General features: G+C 40.7%; 1 protein-coding gene across 3 annotated transcripts in view; it reads right to left on the bottom strand.

Annotated features, from left to right (window-relative positions):
• Positions 1–6118: 6118 nt before the first annotated feature.
• IDS (iduronate 2-sulfatase) overlaps positions 6119–21761 on the bottom strand; it is a 63641-nt gene continuing 47998 nt past the window's right edge. For 2 of the 3 annotated variants that reach the window (XM_041740909.1, XM_041740908.1), the window contains 3 exons: positions 10298–10374; positions 6465–6650; positions 6119–6277 (listed from right to left, as the gene is read on the bottom strand). In XM_041740909.1, the coding sequence (XP_041596843.1) occupies positions 6134–6277; positions 6465–6650; positions 10298–10374 (407 nt within the window). In that variant the 3' untranslated portion in view covers positions 6119–6133. Of the gene's footprint in view, positions 6278–6464; positions 6651–8974; positions 9035–10297; positions 10375–21761 lie in introns of those variants that run through there. The other variant, XM_041740912.1, reaches the window with a different exon arrangement.

Consider the following 21761-nt stretch of genomic DNA (forward strand, 5'->3'; position numbering starts at 1 on the left):
TTTGCAAATACTGTCTCCAGTTCTCTAGATTATCTTTTTACTTTCTTAATGTTTTTGGAAGAGCATAAGTGTTTAATTTCGATGAAGTCCAATTTATGATCTTCTTTTACTGATTGTATTTCTTTAAAAATCATATCTGAGAAATTCTTGCATAAGCCAATGTTAGGAAGATTTTTCTCCTGTGTTTTCTTCCAAAAGCTTTACAGCTAACAAATTGTCCTATCCTTCCATCTCAACAAAGATACCTTCATAACAACCTGGAAGGCCAGGAAAATTCTTGGACTTAAAATTCTACACCTAAATGTAGTCACATGGAGAACATCAGCCTCCAGCTACTGATCTGCCAACTGTCCCACTTCTTTCCTCACTCTGGGCTCTCCCCTCACTGAAATGGGCCTCACACATGCTTACGTGGACTTACTAGTACATGCTTCTAAGTTTCATTCTTATTCTCCCCAAATGGCAAACAGCCACCTCCTGGCCACCCCTCAGGCAGATAGGTGCATACACTAATTGTAAGTACATCCTGGGGAAGGCAGGCCCTGGAAAGTTGCTTATGAAGGCTCTGGAAATGGACTTGTGGCTATTTAAGTAGGGAATTTCAGCTTCCCAGGTATCTACTGTGTGGTCTAGAAGGGGGCCAGGGGCCCTGTGCAGGCATATCTCTTTGATTCCACATCTTCTCCTCAAAATGGGGCCCTCTAAGCACAGGGACCAGAGTGGGGCTCTTCTTGCATGGGTCTAAGTGTGGTACTAAGCCTACCAAATCCTCAGGAGGAGAGAGATAGAGGAAAACTAATGGCCAATGACCCCAGGGAGTTGCTCACAGGAAGCTTTGCTCCTCCGTGGACTCCTGTCTAGCACTGAGGACAGAAATAGGCAGCCAGGGCAGGATGACCAAATTAATTCACTTCCATCAAGGCAAAGAGGGGGAAACAACCTCAGAAGGAATGACTCAGTCTTGGACCTTGCAAAGCTGGGCCACTATTTGCCTCCACTTTCCTATCTTCTCTTCCCAGATTAGATTTCAACCTGCATTCCCACAGTCTCATCTGTAGACCTACAGTTTAAGAGAGTTGTTTATGGCTCTCCAAACCCTGGTGGCTGGGACAGAGGGAAGCCTATTCTGAGGTAAGGACCTCCTGACTCCAGGCTTTCCTCAGTAGTTGTATCCAAAAGCAGTGCCCCTTTATTTCAGAACTGTAAGTTTGTACCTTTTGCCCCCTTCACCCATTTCAAAACATAAACTACCAGTTATAAAATAAATAAGTCTTGGGGATATAATGTACAGCATGGTGACTATAGTTAATAAAACTGTATTGCATATTTGAAAGTTGCTAAGAGTCTAAAACCTAAAAGTCCTCATCACAAGGAAAAAAAGAAAATAGTTTTTGGTAATGTTATGTGGTGATGTCTGGTAACTAGACTTATTGTGGTGATCATGTTGCAATATACACAAATATTGATCATTACGTTGTACACTTGAAACTAATATAATGTTTGAATTTTGACAAAGTCAAATTAACAATTTTTTCTTTTTGAGGCACATGGGTGGGTCGGTGGCTGAGCATCTGCCTTTGGCTCAGATCATGATTCCAGGGTCCTGGGATTGAGTCCTGCATCGGACTCCCCACAGGGAGCCTGCTTTTCCTTCTGCCTATGTCTCTGCCTCTCTGTGTGTGTCTCTCATGAATAAATAAATAAAATCTTTAGAAATAAAAGAAAGAAAACCACTATCCTAGATGGAATATTATAGCCTTGACAATGATAGGTTTACAAATTATATGTAATAGAAAATGCCTATGTAATATAGAAAAAAGCAGAAAAAAATACATATTCATAACAAGACCACAATTAGGTAATAAAACAGTATATTGGAAAAAAGTAGTAAATGCAATAAAACAATGAATGAAAAAAAAAGCAATGTCTCTTTAAATGGTTAGTAAACACCAAGACCACTGCTTAGTAGCCATTCCTCTAGTTGTGTGGATGGTCTGAAGCCCCTCCCAGAATACCCAACCCGGGCACATTCCTACCTTCACAATGAGCTGCCTGGCTTGAGCGGTGCCAGCAACTCTGCTTATTCATGCATGAGCAAGCTGCTGATACGAAAGCAGTGCAATGCAGGGAGACATTTAGCTCTGGACTGGCCATGAATTTGTGTGCTTCTGTGTTGCAATTCCCTTGGTGCAGGTGGGACATATGATACTCATTCACTCAGCACCAAGGGCTGGCCAGGGACTCAGGACCAACTCAGCAGCAGCAATTTGTCATCTGTCACACACCTTCTTGTATTGCCTTTCTCAGCTTGGCTGGAGCCTCTCAGCCGTGCACAAGTAACCATTTCAAAGACTGCCCTAGACACTAGAACTCTGTTGTGGTAGGAGCTTACAGAAGACAGATGCCTCCAAGGGAGGGATGACAACCAAGTTTTGGAGCATGCTGATCCCCAGCAACACAAACTGGAAAGATTTTGAAGAGGGAGAGGAATTGGAGTTGATCCATGCACAGTGACGTGGATGGGTGCTTTCAGGAACAAAGAACATATAGCTGCCAGGGCCTCAATGAGCTCCCTATTAGATGTATCTATATTACAGAGAGAGAAACAGAAGCTGTACCCAACAGCATGAAAATAAAGGAGGAGAAAATGTGGTGGGGCCACAGCATCCCAGAGAATGGCTGCCTAGGTCCCATTCAGAGCACCGATTTCTATTCTTTATGGATTTCAGGAAATTCTGGTACTGTCACTGCACAGAACAATTATGATCAAGCAAACTTAGATCAACATCCTAAGTTTTCCTCTCTTCAGGGTTCTGTTCACCATCCGTCTTTCTTTCCATTGCTTATGTCCAAAAAAAGATGACAGCATATGGTGTAGAAAATTAATTTCATTAAATTTGGAGGTTTTTAATTACTTATGCATTTAATGAACACTTCCCAAGGTTCTACCGTGTGCTAAGCCCCATGCTGGATGTTGGGACTATCATGATGGATGGAACAAACATGGTCCCTGATCTCATAGGATTTATATTCTATCAAGGGAGAAGAGTAGAAGTAAACACAGAAGCATAGTGGAAATGTCATCAAATAATGACAGATGACTATGAAGACAAAGTAGCAACTGGAGGGACGAGAGTCAGAGAAAACATCTCTTGAGATGACCCTTAAGCTGAGAACTGAATGATGAGAAGGAGGAAGCCCTACAAAGACCTGGGGGGAAAGCACTGCAGGCAAAGGAAACAACTGATTAAAATGCCCTGAAGCAGGAACAAGCTTAGGTTGTCTGAGGAACAGCAAGGAGGCTAAGGAGGAAAAGAAAGAGTAGTAGCAGGTGACATTGGAGAGGCAGGTGGAAACAAGTTATGTAGGGCCTGGCAGGCCATGATAATATGTTAGGATTTTATTGCAAGTATAATTATAATTTTGGGAAGGGGTTTAAGCATCCATCCCTCCATCTTTTGGTAAAAGCACCCCAATTTCCTTGTTGGAAATGTCTTCTTTCCCCATTGGAAACAGACCAGTGGGACTGTCAGTCCAGATGTACCAGAACCCTGGCACAAGACTCTAAATCAACAGAGTGCACCCTTGCTGGAGACTTTTTCCTGTTGATTTTTTATTTAAATTCAATTAACTAACATACAGTATATTATTAGTTTCAGAGGTAGAGTTCAATGATTCATCATATAACATATGTTGCATATAACACTCAGTGCCCTCCTTAATGGCCATCACCCATTTACCCCATTCCCCTACCCACCTCCCCTCCAGCAACTGTATAGAAAACAAACTGAGAGTTTTTGTTGATTTTTTTTTTAAATCTTATTTATTCATTTAAGAGAGGGAGTGAGAGTGTGAGAGAGAGCATGAGTGTGGGGTGGGGGTGAGCAGCAGAGGGAGAGGGAGAAACAGGTTCTCTGCTGAGCAGGGAGCCTGATGTGGGGCTCGATCCCAGGACCCCAGGATCATGACCTGAACTGAAGGCAGACCCTGAACCGACTGAGCCACCCAGAGGCCCCACCTGTGGATTTTTTAACAGCTTTCCTGAGATGTAATTCACAGACCATAAAATTCACTTAAAGTGGACAATAGTTTCTATCACCCCAGTTGAATTTAAAACATTTTCATCACCTCAATAAGAAACCCTGTACCCTTTAGCTATCCTCCCCTTCATGCTCCTTCATCCCTCCCCCACTCCAGTTCTAAGCAACACTAATCTACTTTCCGCCTCTGTAGGATTCCCTTTTCTGGACATATAATGTGAATGAACTCATATAATATGTGGTCTTTTGGGTCCGGCTTCTTTCACTTAGCATCGTATTTTCAAGGGTCATCCAACTTGTCATATGTATGAGTACATCACTGCTTTTAATCACTGAATAATATTCCATTGTATGAATACATCACATTTTATTTGTTCTTCAATTGATAGACATTTGGGTTGTTTTTATTTTTTGGCTATTACTACTATTGCTGCTACGAGAACTTGTGTTCAAGTCTTTGTGTGGTCATATGTTTTCTATTCTCTCAGATAAGTAGGACTGGATTTGCTGGGTCGTATAGCCACTCTATGTGTAACTTTTTTTTTTTTAAATTATGTGTAACTTTTTTAAAAAAAATTTATTCATGAGAGACACACAGAGAGGCAGAGACATAGGCAGAGGGAGAAGCAGGCTCCCTGTGGGGAGCCTGATGCGGGACTCGATTCCTGGACCCCGGGATCACGACCTGAGCCAAAGGCCAACGCTGAACCACTGAGCCACCCAGGAGCCCCCTCTATGTAACATTGTGAGGCAAGGCCAAACTTAGTCACCATGGTTACACCAACTACATCACAAAGAACAATGCATGAGGGTCGCTATGCATGAGGATTTCTCTATATCCTCACCAGGAGTTATTTTCCATTAAAAAAAGTAACAGCCATCATAGTGGGTGTCTACTTGTGTTTAAAAATGTCTAGAAATGGTACCTAACTGTGGTTTGATTTTTATTTCCCTAATGCCTAGTGAGATTGAGCATCTTTTCATGAGTTCACTGTCCTTTTTGTATATTTTTGGAGAAATATCTATTCAAATCCTTTATTCATTTCTTAATTGACTTCTCTTTTTTATTAAGGTTAAAGAGTTATTTATATATTATGAATACTATTTCCTTATCAGATATATGACTTAGTTTTAACTCTAATAAGTTAGGTCTTTGATTTATTTTTTTATATATGGTATGAGGGAGGGGTCCAATTTCCTTCTTTGCATGTGAATATCCAGTTATTGGGGTATGTTGTTGTTTGGTGACTTTTCTGAACTAATTCTTTGAAATCTGTATTCTTTGTGGTGTGTAGCCACTAAAGTCTCTCTTCTTCTAGCTTAAGGGTCTGCTAATGATTGGACAAAGATTTCCCAACCTGATAGGACACTGTTCCATCCCAAATTTTCTTAGCAATAAAGTGACCTCATTTATATTGGGTTTGTGGTATCTAAACACCATTATTTTAGTCCTTGGGAATGCCATCAATTAACTTTTAGTAAGATGCATTTAGGGTTCTGAGGGCATCTAGTTGTTTCCTGCATAGTGCGGGGGGGGGGGGAGCAAATACTTCTATGAAGTAGGTGGCCTAAAGGTGGTTTGTCTACCTTTTATTAGGGGGTGACCCTTTCACCCAACACACATCACACCTCTCCCCATTCAGGTTTTGGCAATCTAAACATTGATGTTGTCACACACACACACACACACACACACACACACCAAGCACTTTTTCCTCCTTGCCTATGGGTTAAATGTTAAGAATGGAAATTTGTCTTCTATGTTCGGTCCTCAACCAGTCTTTATCCATAATGTCTGGCTAACTGTGGACCTGTTACTGTGGCCCCCAACCATCTAAAACCTCACTTTCTCCCTCCTCACAACATGTCTCTTCCCTTCTTTCCCATCTTCTTCATGATCAGACAACCTGCGCGCGTGCACACACACACACACACACACACACACACACACACCTCCTGAAATAAGGGGCTTCTCAAAGGTTGTTGATTTTATTTTAATAACAACCATCTCTATTCCATGATGGTGTTGTACCTTGTAGGTCTGCCACTGAAAGGTATTTAGGGCATGGCCTCAATACTTTGGGCCAAGGCTCCTAGTCCATCTTCGTCAAAGGCCGAAATTTCTTGGCCTTCTTCACTCTCTTCACCTTCCTTGGGATGGTTGTACTGGTATGCGAAGATTTTTTCTTTGAATTTCCGTGGAGCAGCCCCTTTATTCCCTTCTGTATTTTCTTGGCCTGCAAGAGCAATAGGGTGATTCCAGAAGGGCAGTGGGTTGGAGGAAGAAGATGGGGACTGAATGGAAAGGATTCATGAGAAGGGGCAAAAGCTATTGAGGGTACTTATGCCACACAGGGAAAGGGTACGAGTCTTGGGGGAGGGGAATCAATGGGAAGAGGAGGCACTTGGGGTAGGTGGTCTCACCTTGCCACTACCAACGGATTTGGGTCGACAGTCACTCTTCCTCGTCTTCTTTGTCTTAGCCCTTGGAGTTAATTGTTTTGCTCTCAGAGTTGGTTGATGCATAACTGCGGTAGTTTCCACTGGCTTTCTGGTAACTCTTGCCATGTTGAAACCTCCCAGTGGTCTTCTCCAGAGCTTCTGACCAGACTGCAAAATGTCCCTTAGCAATAAACTGAGGAGCCACACCCTTTGTTTGTTAGGTAAGCACTTGCCTAAGCCAATAGGGGACATGGCAGGGTGGGTGGGGCCTTAGACATCACAAAGCACCAGTCCTGACCCCTCCCTGGGGGGGTAGGGCTGCTGGGCAAATCAAGATGCTCTGATTGGGGAGAGTGGCTATTTTCTCAACAACCCTTTCAAGTTTTCCTGAACTGACCCACTATCCTTTCTCATTATCTGTACACTTGGCAGGCAGAGAGAGGGTGTTTCCTCCAAGCCCTGCCCTATAGCCATTCTCATTCCTTGTTTCATTCTGTTTACTCCCATCTTTCACCTTTGCCTAATATTTTGGATGTCTTACATAAGATGCTTCCAAGATAATGTGACTGTATTTTTCTATGGAGATGTTCATCACCCCACTTCTTTTCAACAGCTTTCTCTTATGCATTTTGATGATCATTCACTTCTTAGCTACTACCAGGAAACATTCCTACCCCCCCCCCATCTCTTTTTCCCAGTGTCCTGTAGATCTCCTCAGTTTTTTATTCTACGGTATGAAATTACTGCCTTATCAGCACTCAAAACAGTGTGGTACTCGCATAAGGATAGACCAACAAATTAATAAAAAACAAGTGAGAGTCCAGAAATAAGTCCATATATCTAGAGACACATTAGTTTTTGAGAAAAGTGCCAAGAACATTCAATGGGAAAGAATAGTTATTTCAACAAATAGTGTCTGGACAACTTGATATCCACACACAAAATGATGAATTTGGACCCCTACTTCATATCATATACTCAGATTAACTCCAAATGGATCATAGACCTAAATATAAGAGCTAAAACTAATAAACTCTTAGAAGAAAACATAGGCAATAATCTTCATGACCCCAGATTAGGCAATAGTTTCTTAGGTATGACATCAAAGGCCCAGGCAACAGAAGAAAAATTTGACAAATTGACGTCAGAATTAACACAACGTGGGGATGCCTGGGTGGCTCAGCAGTTGAGCATCTACCTTTGGCCCAAGGTATGATTCTGGAGTCCCGGGATCTAGTCCTACATCGGGCTCCCTGCATGGGGCCTGCTTCTCCTTCTGCCTGTGTCTCTGCCTCTCTCTCTGTTTCTCTCATGAATAAATACATAAATCTTTTTTAAAAAATTAAAACAATGTGATTCAATGGGCCTCATCATGAAAATGAAGGGACAATGGGGCATCTGGATAGCTCAGTCAGTTAAGCATCCAACTCTTGATTTTGATTCAGTCCATGATCTCAGGGTCACAAGATCAAGCCCTGTGTCCGGCTCCATGCTGAGTGTGGAGTCTGCTTGAGATTCTCTCCCTCTCCCCCATGTGTGTTCTGAACGAAAGAAAGAAAGAAAGTGAAGAGACAGAAGTGGATGCACAAAAACGAGAGAAAAATTTTGTATGTCATATATCCATAAAGGAAATTTATCCCGAATATATAAAGAAATCTTTCAACTCAATTTAAAGTGGTCAAAAGACCTGAAAGACACTTCTCCAAAGAAGATACACAACTGGTCAATAAGCACATAACAAGATATTCAACATTATTAGCCATCAGAGAAATGCAAATCAAAACCAAAATGAGATACCACTTCACACCCACTAGGATAGAAATCATAAAAAAGTAAAATAACAACCTGTATTGGTGAGGTTGTAGAAAATTAGAACCCTCATACCTTGATTGTGGGAATGTAAAATGGTGCAGTGGTCTGGCGGTTCCCCAAAAAGCTAAGAATAGAATTACCACCTGGCCCTGGAATTCCCCTCCTAGGCATATACCCATGAGAAAGGAAAACTACATCCACGCAAAATCTTGTACACAAATGTTCATAGCAGCATTATTCACAATAGTCAAAAGGTAGAAACAACTCAGATGTCCATCAACTGGTGAATGGATATCTAAAATGTGGTACATCCATACAGTGCAATATTATTTGGTCATAAAATAAATGGAATTCTAATACATGCTACAATATGCATGAACTTTGAAAACATTATGTTAAGTGAAGAAGTCAGTTTCAAAGAACTACATATTATAAGATTCCATTTATATGAAATGTCCACAATATATGAAGACCCCAAGAATATATTGTGCATTCTTGAGAATATGTCCTGTGGTCTCAAGATTGAGAAACACTGCCATTTCCATTCATCACAATCACCAAAACCACTGCTGAAGAAGACGAGGAAGCCATGTAATGCAGTTCACTTTTGTCGGGTCCCCAAGATAACCCAGGATCTACTTATTCATTAAATCTAAACAGAACATTTTATACTCACCAGGGTAACTCACTGTCCTTCACCGCCTTGAGAATATCTCCCTGGAAACTGTGACTGTCATAGTCTGCTGGAGGGAGGGTAAAGTGTTACAACTACTTTGAACAACTGGTTGGCAGTCAGTATACCCAGAATGGGATATTACTGGGCCTTAAAAGGAAGGAGATTTTGAACCATGCTACAATATGGAACCATGAGGACATCACGCTAAGTGAAATAAGCCAGACACAAAAAGATAAATACTATGGGATTCCACTTCCATGAGGTACTTAGAGTAGTCAAAATCATAGAGACAGAAAGGAGAATGGTGGTCACCAGAGGATGTGGGGAAGGTAGAATGGAGAATTACTGTTCAATGGGAAACACTGAAATGAAATGAAATGAAAAGAAATGAAATGAAATGAAATGAAATGAAATGAAACAGGGTTTCAATTTTGCAAGATGAAAACATTCTAGAAATCTTTTATATAACAATATGATACAGTTAATACTACTGACCTATACACTTAAAAATGATTGATAGCAAACTTGATGCTTTGTGATTTTTAACCACAATTTTAAAAAATAAAAATAAAATATGATGCTGTGGAAATTTTTTTTAAAAAAGAAAGAAAAGGAAAAGTGTGTTTATTTACTGTTGGGCCACCGCAGCCAGAAGAGCGGGCTGTTGGGAAACCGTGTGGTTCTAGCCCAGCGCTAAAGTCCATCTCCTCTGTTTATTTGCTCGGGCATCAGGGCCCAGCTTCTCACCTCAGGTCCAATGTAGCAGTCCTCCACCTTGGCTGCATTTTGGAATCACCTAAGATTTAAGTTTCTGGTGTCTGAGCCCACCCTAGAGGTTCTGACCACCCTTGTCTGGGGGCATAGCCTAATAATTTAAAAAGCAAAGCCAAGTGATGTTAAAATATGGCCATGACCACTGACATAGAGATTTGGAGTTGGTATGCAAGTCTCCTTGGGGACTTCGGGTGGAGTTTACAGGCCCGATGCACTTTAAGGGGATGAAATGAAGTAGCTAATGGGGATAGAGAGGAGTTGGGATCAGCTGAGCCTGGTGATGACTGGAGTGGTTGTGGGGCACTGTGGGTAATAGCTGGGTCCCTGGCTGGAAAAACAAGAAGGGTGGCAGTGTGACTGCATCAGGTGGGGAGTCGAGAGAGCAGGGTTTGCAGGGCAATTCCATGGGGCCAGTTTAGAACTGTGGAGCTTGAGATGCCTGTCAGAGGTCGGTGGACAGATGGTGAGTAGGGAATTGGATCTCGCCATCTGGAACTTGGGGACAGGTCCATGGCAGAGGTCAGTCTGGGGACATAGGAATTGATACACTCACCCTGGAGATGAAGCGTAGCCAGGAAACAGGGAGTTTCAGAACTGGACTCGTGAGGACTCCAAGACTGGCTTGGGAAACTGAAAAAAAATACATGATTTTTTAAGTGGTAAAAGTAGGGGCCCCTGGGTAGCTTAATGATTGAGCATCTGCCTTCGGCTCAGGGTATGATCCTGGGGTCCTGGGATCGAGTCCTACATCAGGCTCCCTGCAAGGAGCCTGCTTCTCCCTCTGCCTGTGTCTCTGACTCTCTGTGTCTCTCATAAATAAAATCTTTTTGGGATCCCTGGGTGGCGCAGCGGTTTGGCGCCTGCCTTTGGCCCAGGGTGCGATCCTGGAGACCCGGGATCGAATCCCACATCAGGCTCCCGGTGCATGGAGCCTGCTTCTCCCTCTGCCTGTGTCTCTGCCTCTCTCTCTCTCTCTGTGACTATCATAAATAAAAATTAAAAAAAAAAAAAAGAAAAAAAAAAGAGTTTAAAAAAAATAAATAAATAAATAAAATCTTTTTAAAAAATAGTAAAAGTAATAGTGGGTGATATTTATTAGGAATTCATCTGTGCTGAGCCCTGTCCCCAAGCCCTGTTATAAAGGTTTTACTGGTTTAACTCCACACACACACACAACAACCCTATGGTCATTGGAAATGAAGCCTCTAACCACATTTTGATTTTTTGGCAGCTGAGAGCTTTCAAGCCTCATCCCTCCTCTGTTCCCTTTTGCCCCATATCCACACAAGTCCGGAGCTCTGTCGCTTGGCCCCAGTGGGAATTTCCAATCACGAGAGGCCTCGTGTCCACGCACAAACTCCCACTCCAGCTCTAACCCCTCGTGACAACAAGCACCCAAAGCTGCTGTTACCCCCAAAAGGGAACCTGAGCCCTTCTCCTTGGGGAATCCCTGGGCAGGTTATCATGTGAGCGATCAATTGTACCAGCTTCCTGTGGTTGCTGTAACAAAATACTAGAAATTCAGCAGTCTAAACAAGAGAAATATGTCTTCTCACAGTTCTGGAGTCTGGAGAGTCAATTTCACCTGTCTGAAATTAAGGTATCAGCAGGACCACACTGCCTTTGGAGGCTCCAGGGAGCAATCTGTTCTTAGCCTCAGTTTCTCACAGTCATTGGCATTCCTTGGCTGGTGGCTGCATCTCCTCAGTCCTCAAAACTAGCGCCTTTGAATGAATCTCTCTCTCTCTCTCCCACTGTCCATCTTCCTATCATCTCCTCTCTGTGTCCCTCCTACAAGGATACAGGTGACTACACCGAAAGCCCATCCAGAATAATCTGGGATAATGTCCTCATCTCAAGATCCTTCACTTCATCACATCTCCAAATACCTTTTCTTCCAATATGGCAACACCTTCCAATAAGGTTCCAGGGATTAGTGCCTGATGCCTCAAGGAGCTGTTGTGTTTTTTTTTTTTTTTTGAGCCTACCACAACACACATTGGTGCCTATGTGTCCTTTATCCCAACATCCAAAAATTCTTGCACGAGGGAGGACTCCCCGGTATCCAGCAAGGGCTGATAGGCACCTCAAAACCCAGAAATATTATTCCCAAGTGACGACGACTGGATGGAGGGAACACTAGAGGCTGGGAAAGTGGGGCAAGAATGTGTTCAGGTACGTTTTCTTGCAACGGGGCCCCCTCCCTCATTACCTGAAAAATGTCTCACGTACTCAACAGAAAACAAGGCCATTAGCGAAAAGGCCATCCGTAGTGCAGTGAGCTGGCCTGGATGCAAGGAAAAGATAAAGGAAAAAAGTTGAGACCCAAAGGAGCCCATGGATTCCCAGGTAGAGAATGAGCTGATTGTACGGCTGAGCAAAGCCCGTACCCTGAATGCACACACTCTGGAGGTCACAAGTGACTCCAAAGCTATAGTGGATTTTCAGCTCTATTTATGTGGAATTAAAGCCACAGTTGTATTACACTATGGTCCGTTCAGGAAGCAGCAGCTACTGGATTTCCATTAGTAGTAACCTTGCTTGGAGTTACTCCGACCCTACTCTCTGCCCTAATTCTCGGGCTTCCTTTGACATTTTGTTCCTCCAAGTTCTTCATTGGTTTGTCCTCTGGTTTCCCCTGACAGTTTATCCAGCACGTCTGATTTTCTACCTCTTGCAACACTCCTCAGTGAGGTAGGATTCCATTTTCCCACCAGAGTGAGGAGCTCTGGGTTCAAGTCCTGCTTCTACCACAAACTGGCCTGGTGCAGGCCGCAGAGCAAATCTCTTCAGTGTGGGTTTTGGATCACACAGCCAAGAAGCAAGGGAGGTGCACGGCCCTGTCCAACAGCACGCAGATCTTTATGGTGGCGGGAGCACCCCGAACCCTGCCTGGAGAGAACTCGGCTAAAAGGAAGCTCTGAAACCACAGCAGCGCTGCCCTCCCCATCTGGAAGCTGTGGCCTTTGCAAAACAGCTCGGGCTGGCCCTGAATCTACTACGTGGCGTTAGGCAAAGAAAGGCAATCATTCTTCTCTGGAATGACTGTAACAGATTTCATTCTTGGCAATTACTGTAGGTGGGAGCGAGAAAATTCTTTCGTGATGAACAAAAGCTTTTGTGTCTTTTCCAAGCAGTGGAAAACTGCCTAGATGGACACACCAAACCGCACTGATGGAAGACTTTGGAATGTCTAATTTGAAAACCAGGCACGTGGCAATACAGCGAAGGCCTCTGCCTCCTTCCTCTTCCATCTCCTTTCCTCTCTCTCGCTGGCTGGTGCTGCTGCGCCAAATGTAAACAATCTCTCCTCTGGAAACTCTAAAACTTCACCACAATCATTTTGTATTGGTTTTAAGCAAGCACCAAATTAATTAGCAAAATAGCACAGCCAAATAAGCAGCTTAATGTGCTCCCGGGGTAGACAGCCTTTAAAGAGTCTCTTTATTCCATACTGGCTAAGCCATCTCCCTCTAGCATAGGATGCTGGGGAGAGCATGGGCTTTGAGCCTGATAGTCAGGCTGGGATCCCAGCACTATGATTTCCCAACTGCGGGACTTGGGGCAAGTTGTTTGTTAACCTTTCTGGGCTTCCGCTTCCTCATCTACAAAATCAGCCTCCTAATAGCTACTCACAATGGTAAGTGGTTTACATGGTGAGTGGTTATATCCCTGGAGCCTCGCAGTACCTTCTGAAGTTGGCGTCATCTGCCTTTGTTGTGAGGGTTAAGGGAGCTAACTCAGGTAGGCAAGAGGTGGGTTGCTAAAGAAATGGTGCCCAGTGATTACTGTGGAGGAAATCAAGAAGTATTCACTTGTCCCACATACATTGAACATATACCATGTATTTCTTTCAAAAAGTGGAGCAGCAATTGTCAAAGAAAGTACCTGATTCAGTTTCTCAATCTTGACTGGTTCTCTTCTGTTTGGGAGGATTTAAGTTAGGTTGGATTAGGGGCACCTGGGTGGCTCATCGGTTGAGCATTGGTCTTTGGCTCAGGACGTGATCCTGGGGTCCTGGGATTGAGTTCCACATTGGGCCCCCCACATGGAGCCTGCTTCTCCCTCTGCCTATGTCTCTGCCTCTGTGTGTGTGTCTGTCATGAATAAATAAATAAAATCTTTAAAAAATAATAAAAATTTAAAAAGTAGGTTGAGTTAAATACCCTTCCCAGCCAGATGAGCCTCCACGAGTCATCGGTTTCTCTCCTGTGTTTCCTTGTTGTCTCCTATAGTCTCCTGAGCTCAAAGCTATGAATTGGGAATGATCTTCTGGGGTGAGGGGGAAGCATCACCAGCATTGCTAATGAGGCTGGATGTAGACCACAGCAAAGACAGAAAAGATTTAGAACATTCACATGGTCTCTGCAAGAGAGGGTAGGGGCTTATACTCCCATCCTGCAAACCCTTCATGGAATGGTCACCCCCCAAGTTGGCATTGGGCCACTGAATACCTCTCCCATTCCCCCTTATGTCATGCATTCTCCTTGCAGAGCTTGCCAAACTCCCACTCTTCGATCTTCTTGGCAGTCATCACATTTTTCCCTAGGTCTAGAGGAGGACTTAGATGCCCATTGAAATTCAACTAATCTTATGAACTCAAATGGCCCCTCTGGGGACAGTATCAGGACTGAGTTGAGGTGCCTTTCTATGACATATAGTGAAAATAGCAGCTCTTTAATATGACGAGAGCTGATTAGAGCCATTTAATCCCTATTAAAGCCATCACAAATGTAAGGTTAATTTTTTAAACAAAAATGAGAGTGATATTTATGTAGTAAGCAGAAGCCAATTATGAACATAAATCAATTAATAAAAAGTTAGTACTACACACCAGATGTCAGCTTATTGCCAGATGCCAATATTTATAACCGTATCTATCTATATCATAAACATATTCTGCTCCAAAGATTAACATATAAACACTTTTGAATTATATGATGACATGTGATTTATAGATTTATATATGACAAAATACAATTAGCCAAGGGAAAAACTGTAAAGATGGTTGAGGCACTCAATAACCCAAACGATAAAGGAATACCAAAAACTACAATATGGTACCTCAGCAGCAGTGATTTGAAGTCTGAAATGTAGTATGTAAAAACCTCACAGTCAGATTTTAAGGTACCATAACTGAAAAGAAACTCTGGTTCTAAACTGTAAATAAAATAAAATAAAATAAAATAAAATAAAATAAAATAAAATTTTTATCTGCTCAATTTGACTGAGCCACTTTAGTGGGTTGAATAGTGCCCCCTCCCATTCACATCCATCTGGAACCTCAGACTGTGATCTTATTCAGAAGTAGAGTCTTTGTAGTTGTAATTAACTAAGGATCTCAAGATGGAATCACTCTGGATTTAGGGTGAGTCCTAAATCCAATCATCGGTGTGCTTCTGAGAAGAGGAGAGGACATGGAGAGACATACAGGAGAAGGCCATGTGAAGACAGGGGCAGAGTTTGGAGCTGCAAGTCAGGAAACACCAAGGATTGCTGACAAGCACAAGAAGGCAGAGAGAGGCCAGGAACAGATGCTCCCTAGAGCCGCCAGAAGAAACCAACCATACCTATGCCTTCATTTCAGATTTCTGGCCTGAACTGCAAAAGAATGCATTTCTGTTGTTCCAAGATCCCAGTTTGGGATTACTTGATACAGCAGCCACAGGAAACTAATACGGCCACCTTAACTCTGACATTCAAACCTGACAAAGCACCAAAACCAAAAACTGAAAACCTATCTAATTTGTGAATATAGAAGTGTAAATTCTAAAGAAAATATTAGCAAAGCAATTCTGAAGGATAATACATAGTAGAAGACTAGCTTACTATGACTGGGCAAGTTTTTTTTGTAGGCATACATAGGTGTTTGATTATTAGAAAAACCTGTGAATAGTATTAATCATATTAGAATCAAATCTATATCTTCATTTTGATAGGTGTCAGGAAGGCAACTTTTAAAATCCACATACATGAGTTCCTAATAACTCTTATTTTTTTTCTTTTAAAGATTTTATTTTTTAAGTAATCTCCTCATCCAACGTGGGGCTCAAATTCATGATCCTGACACCAAGAGTTGGCATGCTCCACCAACTGAGCCAGCCAGGTGCCCCTCTAATAGCTATTCTTTTTTTTAAAGATTTTACTTATTTATTTGAAAGAGCACACGAGTGGGGTGAAGGGCAGAGGGAGAAGCAGGCTCTCTGCTGAGCAAGGAGCCTAATGCAGGGGTTCCATCCTGGGACTCTGGGATCATGACCTGATGTACAATATTAGATGTACAATATACATCTGAATACATATATGTGTGTATCTATGTATACACACATGTACTTCCTAGATTTATCCTCTGATAGGATCTGGAAGCAATGGCTCCAATAGCAGTAAGCACACCTAGTGCACAGGTCTTGATTTTTAAATACCATTCTTTTGGAGGAATGGACTGGGGCAGCAAATGTACAAGATGAGCCTGGAGCATCTTGTAGTAGCAGAAAGTAGGAAATGCTCAAAGGATAAAGAGATGGGGACATGCCAAAGGAATTCAGGAGTCAACGTGAAAGAGCACTCAATGGCTAAAGTTGGAACGACTTGAGCAACAAGATAAAGAAAGTAGTATTGGAGTATAACGCAAAGTTAAAATAAATATCCATGAGTCCGCACTGAGAGATATATATGATTGAATAAACAAATGAGAGGGAAAGGAAAGCTCTTTCAATTCATAACTAGAAGGAATGATGGACATAGAAAATTACCATTTGGCAAACACCACAGTAATAATTATTTCAAGAAAAATCATCAGCAGATGCTAAAATTAGTGGATAAAAGTATGATGAGAAACAGGATATTTACAGTCTCAAAATATATTACCATAAGATATTTATAATTACAGAGGGAAAAATAGTAACTCCACAGTGAAGAAACCTGACAATGATGATCAACATTAACATCATTGGTATTGGGACATAACATCATGCACCTCTTGACATGATGTTCTATCAAGGGCACAGCACTACCACTTTTGTGGTAGTCTTGCCAAAAATTCAAAATCTGAATATCATCAAGGAAACCTCAGATGACAAAATTGAGCAACATTCTACAAAATAATTGGCCAGTTCTCTTCAAAATTTTCAGAATCAGTAAAAATAAAGCCTAAGGACTGTCCCAATTCATAAAAGACAAAGGAGACACAACAACTACATGCCATGTGTGCTCCAGATTGTATGCTGGAGAAAAAAATATATTAGTGGCACAATTGATAAAATTGTTTTTATGAATTTGTTTTTATCAATCTGTAGACCTTCCACCTAGGTCTACAGATTAGTTTACAGATGGCTTAATAATATCACATCATGTTAATTTTCTGATTTTTTGATACGTGTACTATCATTACATAAAATGTTAACATTTAAGGAAGCTGGATGAAGGCTATATGAGAATTCTTTGTACTACTTGGCAATTTTTTGCAAATCTGGAATCATTTCAAAATCAAGAGTCAAATTAAGAAATAAATTTAAAGGAACAAAAACTTTTAAACTTTTTAAATTATAAATTATAGTGTATCTATTTAAAATATAGTGTATCACTCTAACTTTTAAAATTATAGTGTATTACACTATAGTATAGTGTAGTGGAATTTTATGCAAATATTAAACTTAGGGTTCCCTGAAAGTAATAGGGAGTCAATGAGGCAATGGTCACTGTTTTAAATGGAGATATGTATAAAAATTTTCTGTTTTGTATGATCCCAATTTTGTATAATTTTCCATAGCTATATGCATAGCGAAACAAGAAAAATAAAGGAAATATGTCATCACATTCTCCTTCTACTTAGGAATGCAGGAGATGAACTCTAAGAACTACTAGGATAATTCAGTTAGGTGGTTATAAAGTAAATGTACAAGATTTATAGTATTCTGTATGCCAGCAATAACAAGTTAGAAGATACAATGTTAAAAGAAAATCTCATTCACAATAAAACCTTTAGAATACTGGGAAGAAACTTCCACTTTTAGTACAAAGGATTTGAAATCCAAGTGAGTAAGGAGAGCTAGTAAAATTGGTTAAATATGAGGGGAAAAAAGTGAATCAATACCTTACACTATATGTTTTTGAGGGTAGCAGAATATGCCACCCCCAAATACACCACTTTGGCATCGGGATTATTTTGAGCTAATTATTTTAAGAAACTGCAGAAACAGGAGAAACTCTAAAAACAGAGTAGAAAAAAATGAAAACAGAGTAGAAGTGACCCTTTTTTAAAGGAAACTTACATTAGAAAGGTGGCCTGTACCAAGAAGAGAGCTATTCCCAGAGATCCTTTTTTTATTCTAGAGACTTATCTGCACAACCAGGCAAATTTTGTTTACTAAACATTTTCTCTTCTCAGCTTCCTGTGAGTTGCCTCTGCCCCACCTCTTTGAAGCCCCTGGCTCCGGATGGTATATTAACCTCAATAGTCTGGCCACCTCTTGAGTCTCTTTGTAGGGCTCCCATACGTGCATGCATGTAATTCAGATTGTTTATTTTCTTCTATGAATCTTTTAGTACCAGGGGTTCTCAGCCAAGAAATAGAAGGGTAGAGGGAAAGCTGTTTCTTCTTTTATACAATTATAAATACCCTATAACCATGAATTAAATAGTTAAATGTGAAATGTTTACCCAGTGGGGTAAACATAAACTAGGCATCATTAAGGCAAATACTTAATCCCAAGGGAAGGAATAATTATTTAAGTATGAGTAGATGGAAGCTGTAAGAAAAAGATCCCTAGTTTTGACTTCCCCAAGTTGTAAATTTATTTCAATGTGACCATAAATAAGAATAAAAGAGAAATGACAGATTTGGGGCGAAATGTAATATGTGTGAGAGACAAGAGTCAATACCCTTAATATGTAAAGAGCTTGGGGCACCTGGGTGGCTCAGCGGTTGAGTGGTTGAGCATCTGCCTTCAGCTCAGGGCGTGATCCCAGAGTCTGGAATCAAGTCCTGCATCAGGTTCCCTGTGAGGAGCCTGCTTCTCCCTCTGCCTATGTCTCTGCCTCTCTGTGTGTGTGTCTCTCATAAATAAATAAATCTTTTTTAAAAAGTATGTAAAGAGCTCTTACAAACAAGCAGGAAAAAAGACATTAACAGAAGAAAAAAATTGGCAAGAGAGATGGACAGAAAAACTACAAATGGCAAAAGAAAGAGAGGGAGAAAAATAGGGAGAGAGAGGGAGATGGTAGTGGGGAGAAAGAGAAAGGGAGGAAGGACGCAGGAAGGAACAGAGGGAAGGAAAGGAGAGAAAGAATGTATGACTTCACCTAATAAACAAAGAAATGCAAACAAAATATATTTTCATCTGTGAAATTGGAAAAAAGTAAAAAATTATGTGAGGTTGGTGAGGATGCAGAGATAAGTACACTCCAATAATGTATTGGGAATAATGATAAAAATTAGTGCAACTTTTCTAAAGTGCACTTTGGCAATATAACAGGAGCCTTAAAGAAATTCATTCACTTTGATCTAGAACTTCCAATTATTCAATGGATCTATCAGAACAGTTCCCAAGAAAGTATGCATAATATACAATGGTACTTATAGGAGTAAAATATTAAAAACAGTATAAATAGGCAACACTAAGGACGTGGTAAAGAAATCTTGGTCCAGGGATGCCTGGGTAGCTCAGTGGTTGAGCATCCGCCCTCAGCTCAGGTCGTGATTCCAGGGTCCTGGGATTGAGTCTTGCATCACGCTCCCCACAGGGATCCTGCTTCTCCCTCTGCCTATGTCTCTGCCTCTTTCTCTGTGTTTCTCACGAATAAATAAATAAAATCTTTAAAAAAAAAAAGAAATCTTGGTCCATTATCTAGAGGAAAAACTACCATGCAGCCATCAAAAATTATTTGACAAAAATGTGAAAATTATAAGAAAAATACTTATGAAATACAATATATTGTTGAGTAAAATACAATACACGGTAAAGTGAGAAAAGCATGCTACAAAATAGTACTAAAATATAATTTCAATTTAAGTATCTATATATATATGTTTAAAATATATAAACACCTCCACCATTGGATTATTTCAAATGTAATAAGAGAGTCTGTTTTGAATATATTGGGAAACTTCTAAAAGCAAAAAAATTAAGATAGTTTAAATAGAAATACTGTGATATTTTAATAGAAGAAAATTCAATTATATGATTTGAAATCATGTACGTGTATATATATATAATTCATTTATTCAATAAATATTTATCAGGCACCAATTATGTGGCAAGCACTCTAGTAGGCTCTAGGGACACAATTGTGAGCAAGAACACAAACCTGTGCCCCTGGCATTTACATTCTAGTACAGCCGTTGTATTCAACATATAAATACACAAATAAATATATAACTACGAATTTCAATATGTGCCTTGAAGAGATATTACAAGTTACCACTACTGCACATAAACGGGGCTGATTTGTTAGGAGGGTGAGCATGGTGTACAGAGCATACCAAAAGAACTAAAAGTTGTTTTCCATAATGCTGAAGTGATTTCTTATTTGAATAGGATCATTAGCAATTATTCGTGGTTTTTCCTTTTTATCAACTTTGCCATATTTTCCTAAATTTCAGCAATGTGTATGTATTACTTTTATAATCAAAATATAATAAAATACTTAGCAATACACTTAACCAACGGGGTAGAAGACTTGTACACTAACAGCTCTAAGGCACTGATGACAAAAATTAAAACAGACAAAGGAATGGAACAATATCTCCTGTTCAGTGATTAGAAGAATTAATATTGCTATATTGGCCATACTACCCAAAGCAATCTACAGATTTCATGTAATCCCTATCAAGATCCCAATGGCATCTTTTACAGAAATAGAAAAAAAAAAGCAATCCTAAATTTTATATGGAACTACAAAAGACTCCACATAGCCAAAACAATTTTAAGCAAGAACAAAGCTGGAGGCATCACACTTCCTGATTTCATAATATATTACAAGCTACAGTAATCAAAACAGTATGATACTGGCATAAAGACAGACACACAAACCAATGGAACAGAATAGAGAGCCCAGAAATAAACCCACGCATAGATCTTCAACTGATCTTCCACAGGGTGCCAAGAATATGCAATGGGGAAAGGATAGTGTCTTTGATAAATGGTGTTTGGAAAACTTGATATCTATGTGCGAAAGAGTGAAACTAGATCCTTATCTTACAGCACACACAGAAGAAAACTCAAAATGATTTAAAGACTTAAACATAAGACCTGAAACTGCAAAACTCCTAGAAAAAAACTAAGGGAAAGGGCTTATCATTTTTTTAATTTTTAAAATGTATTTATTCATGAGAGACACACAGAGAGAGGCAGAGACACAGGCAGAGAGAGAAGCATGCTCCATGCAGGGAGCCTGATGCGGGACTCGATCCCGGGACATCCGTGATCACGCCCTAGGCTGAAGGCAGACACTCAACCACTGAGCCACCCAGGCATCCCAGGGAAAGGGCTTCTTGACACTGGTTTCAGCACCGATTTCTTGGCTATGACAACCAAAAGCACAGGCAACAAAAGCAAAATTAAACAAGTGGGAGTCCATCATTCAAGCTTCTGCACACAGAAGAAACACTCAACAAAATTAAAAGACATTTTCAACCTACCAAACGGGAGAAAATATTTGTAATCCATTTATTTGATAAAGAGTCAATACCCAAAATATATAAAGAACCCTTAAAAGTCAATAGTAAAAAAGCAAATCATTAAAAACTGGGCAAAGGACTTAAATAGAGGGGCACCTGGGTGGCTCAGTGGTTGACCAACAGGCTTCGAGGACCACAATGGTACCAGCCCTTCCTTATTTCCTTGCACATATCATTGGCACAAACCAGAACTTGGTCAACCCAAATGGGAAGATACAAGTTAAATTCTCCAAATGGGTTGAGGAATTTCAATCCTACCACTTGTGTGTCCAGAAGGAGGAATGCTGAAATATTTGAAACTAGCCTGTATCAGGATGGAGGCTCCAGCAGTGTGAATGAT

This window comes from Vulpes lagopus, chromosome X, assembly GCF_018345385.1.
Source record: "Vulpes lagopus strain Blue_001 chromosome X, ASM1834538v1, whole genome shotgun sequence".
Classification (NCBI taxonomy): domain Eukaryota; kingdom Metazoa; phylum Chordata; class Mammalia; order Carnivora; family Canidae; genus Vulpes; species Vulpes lagopus.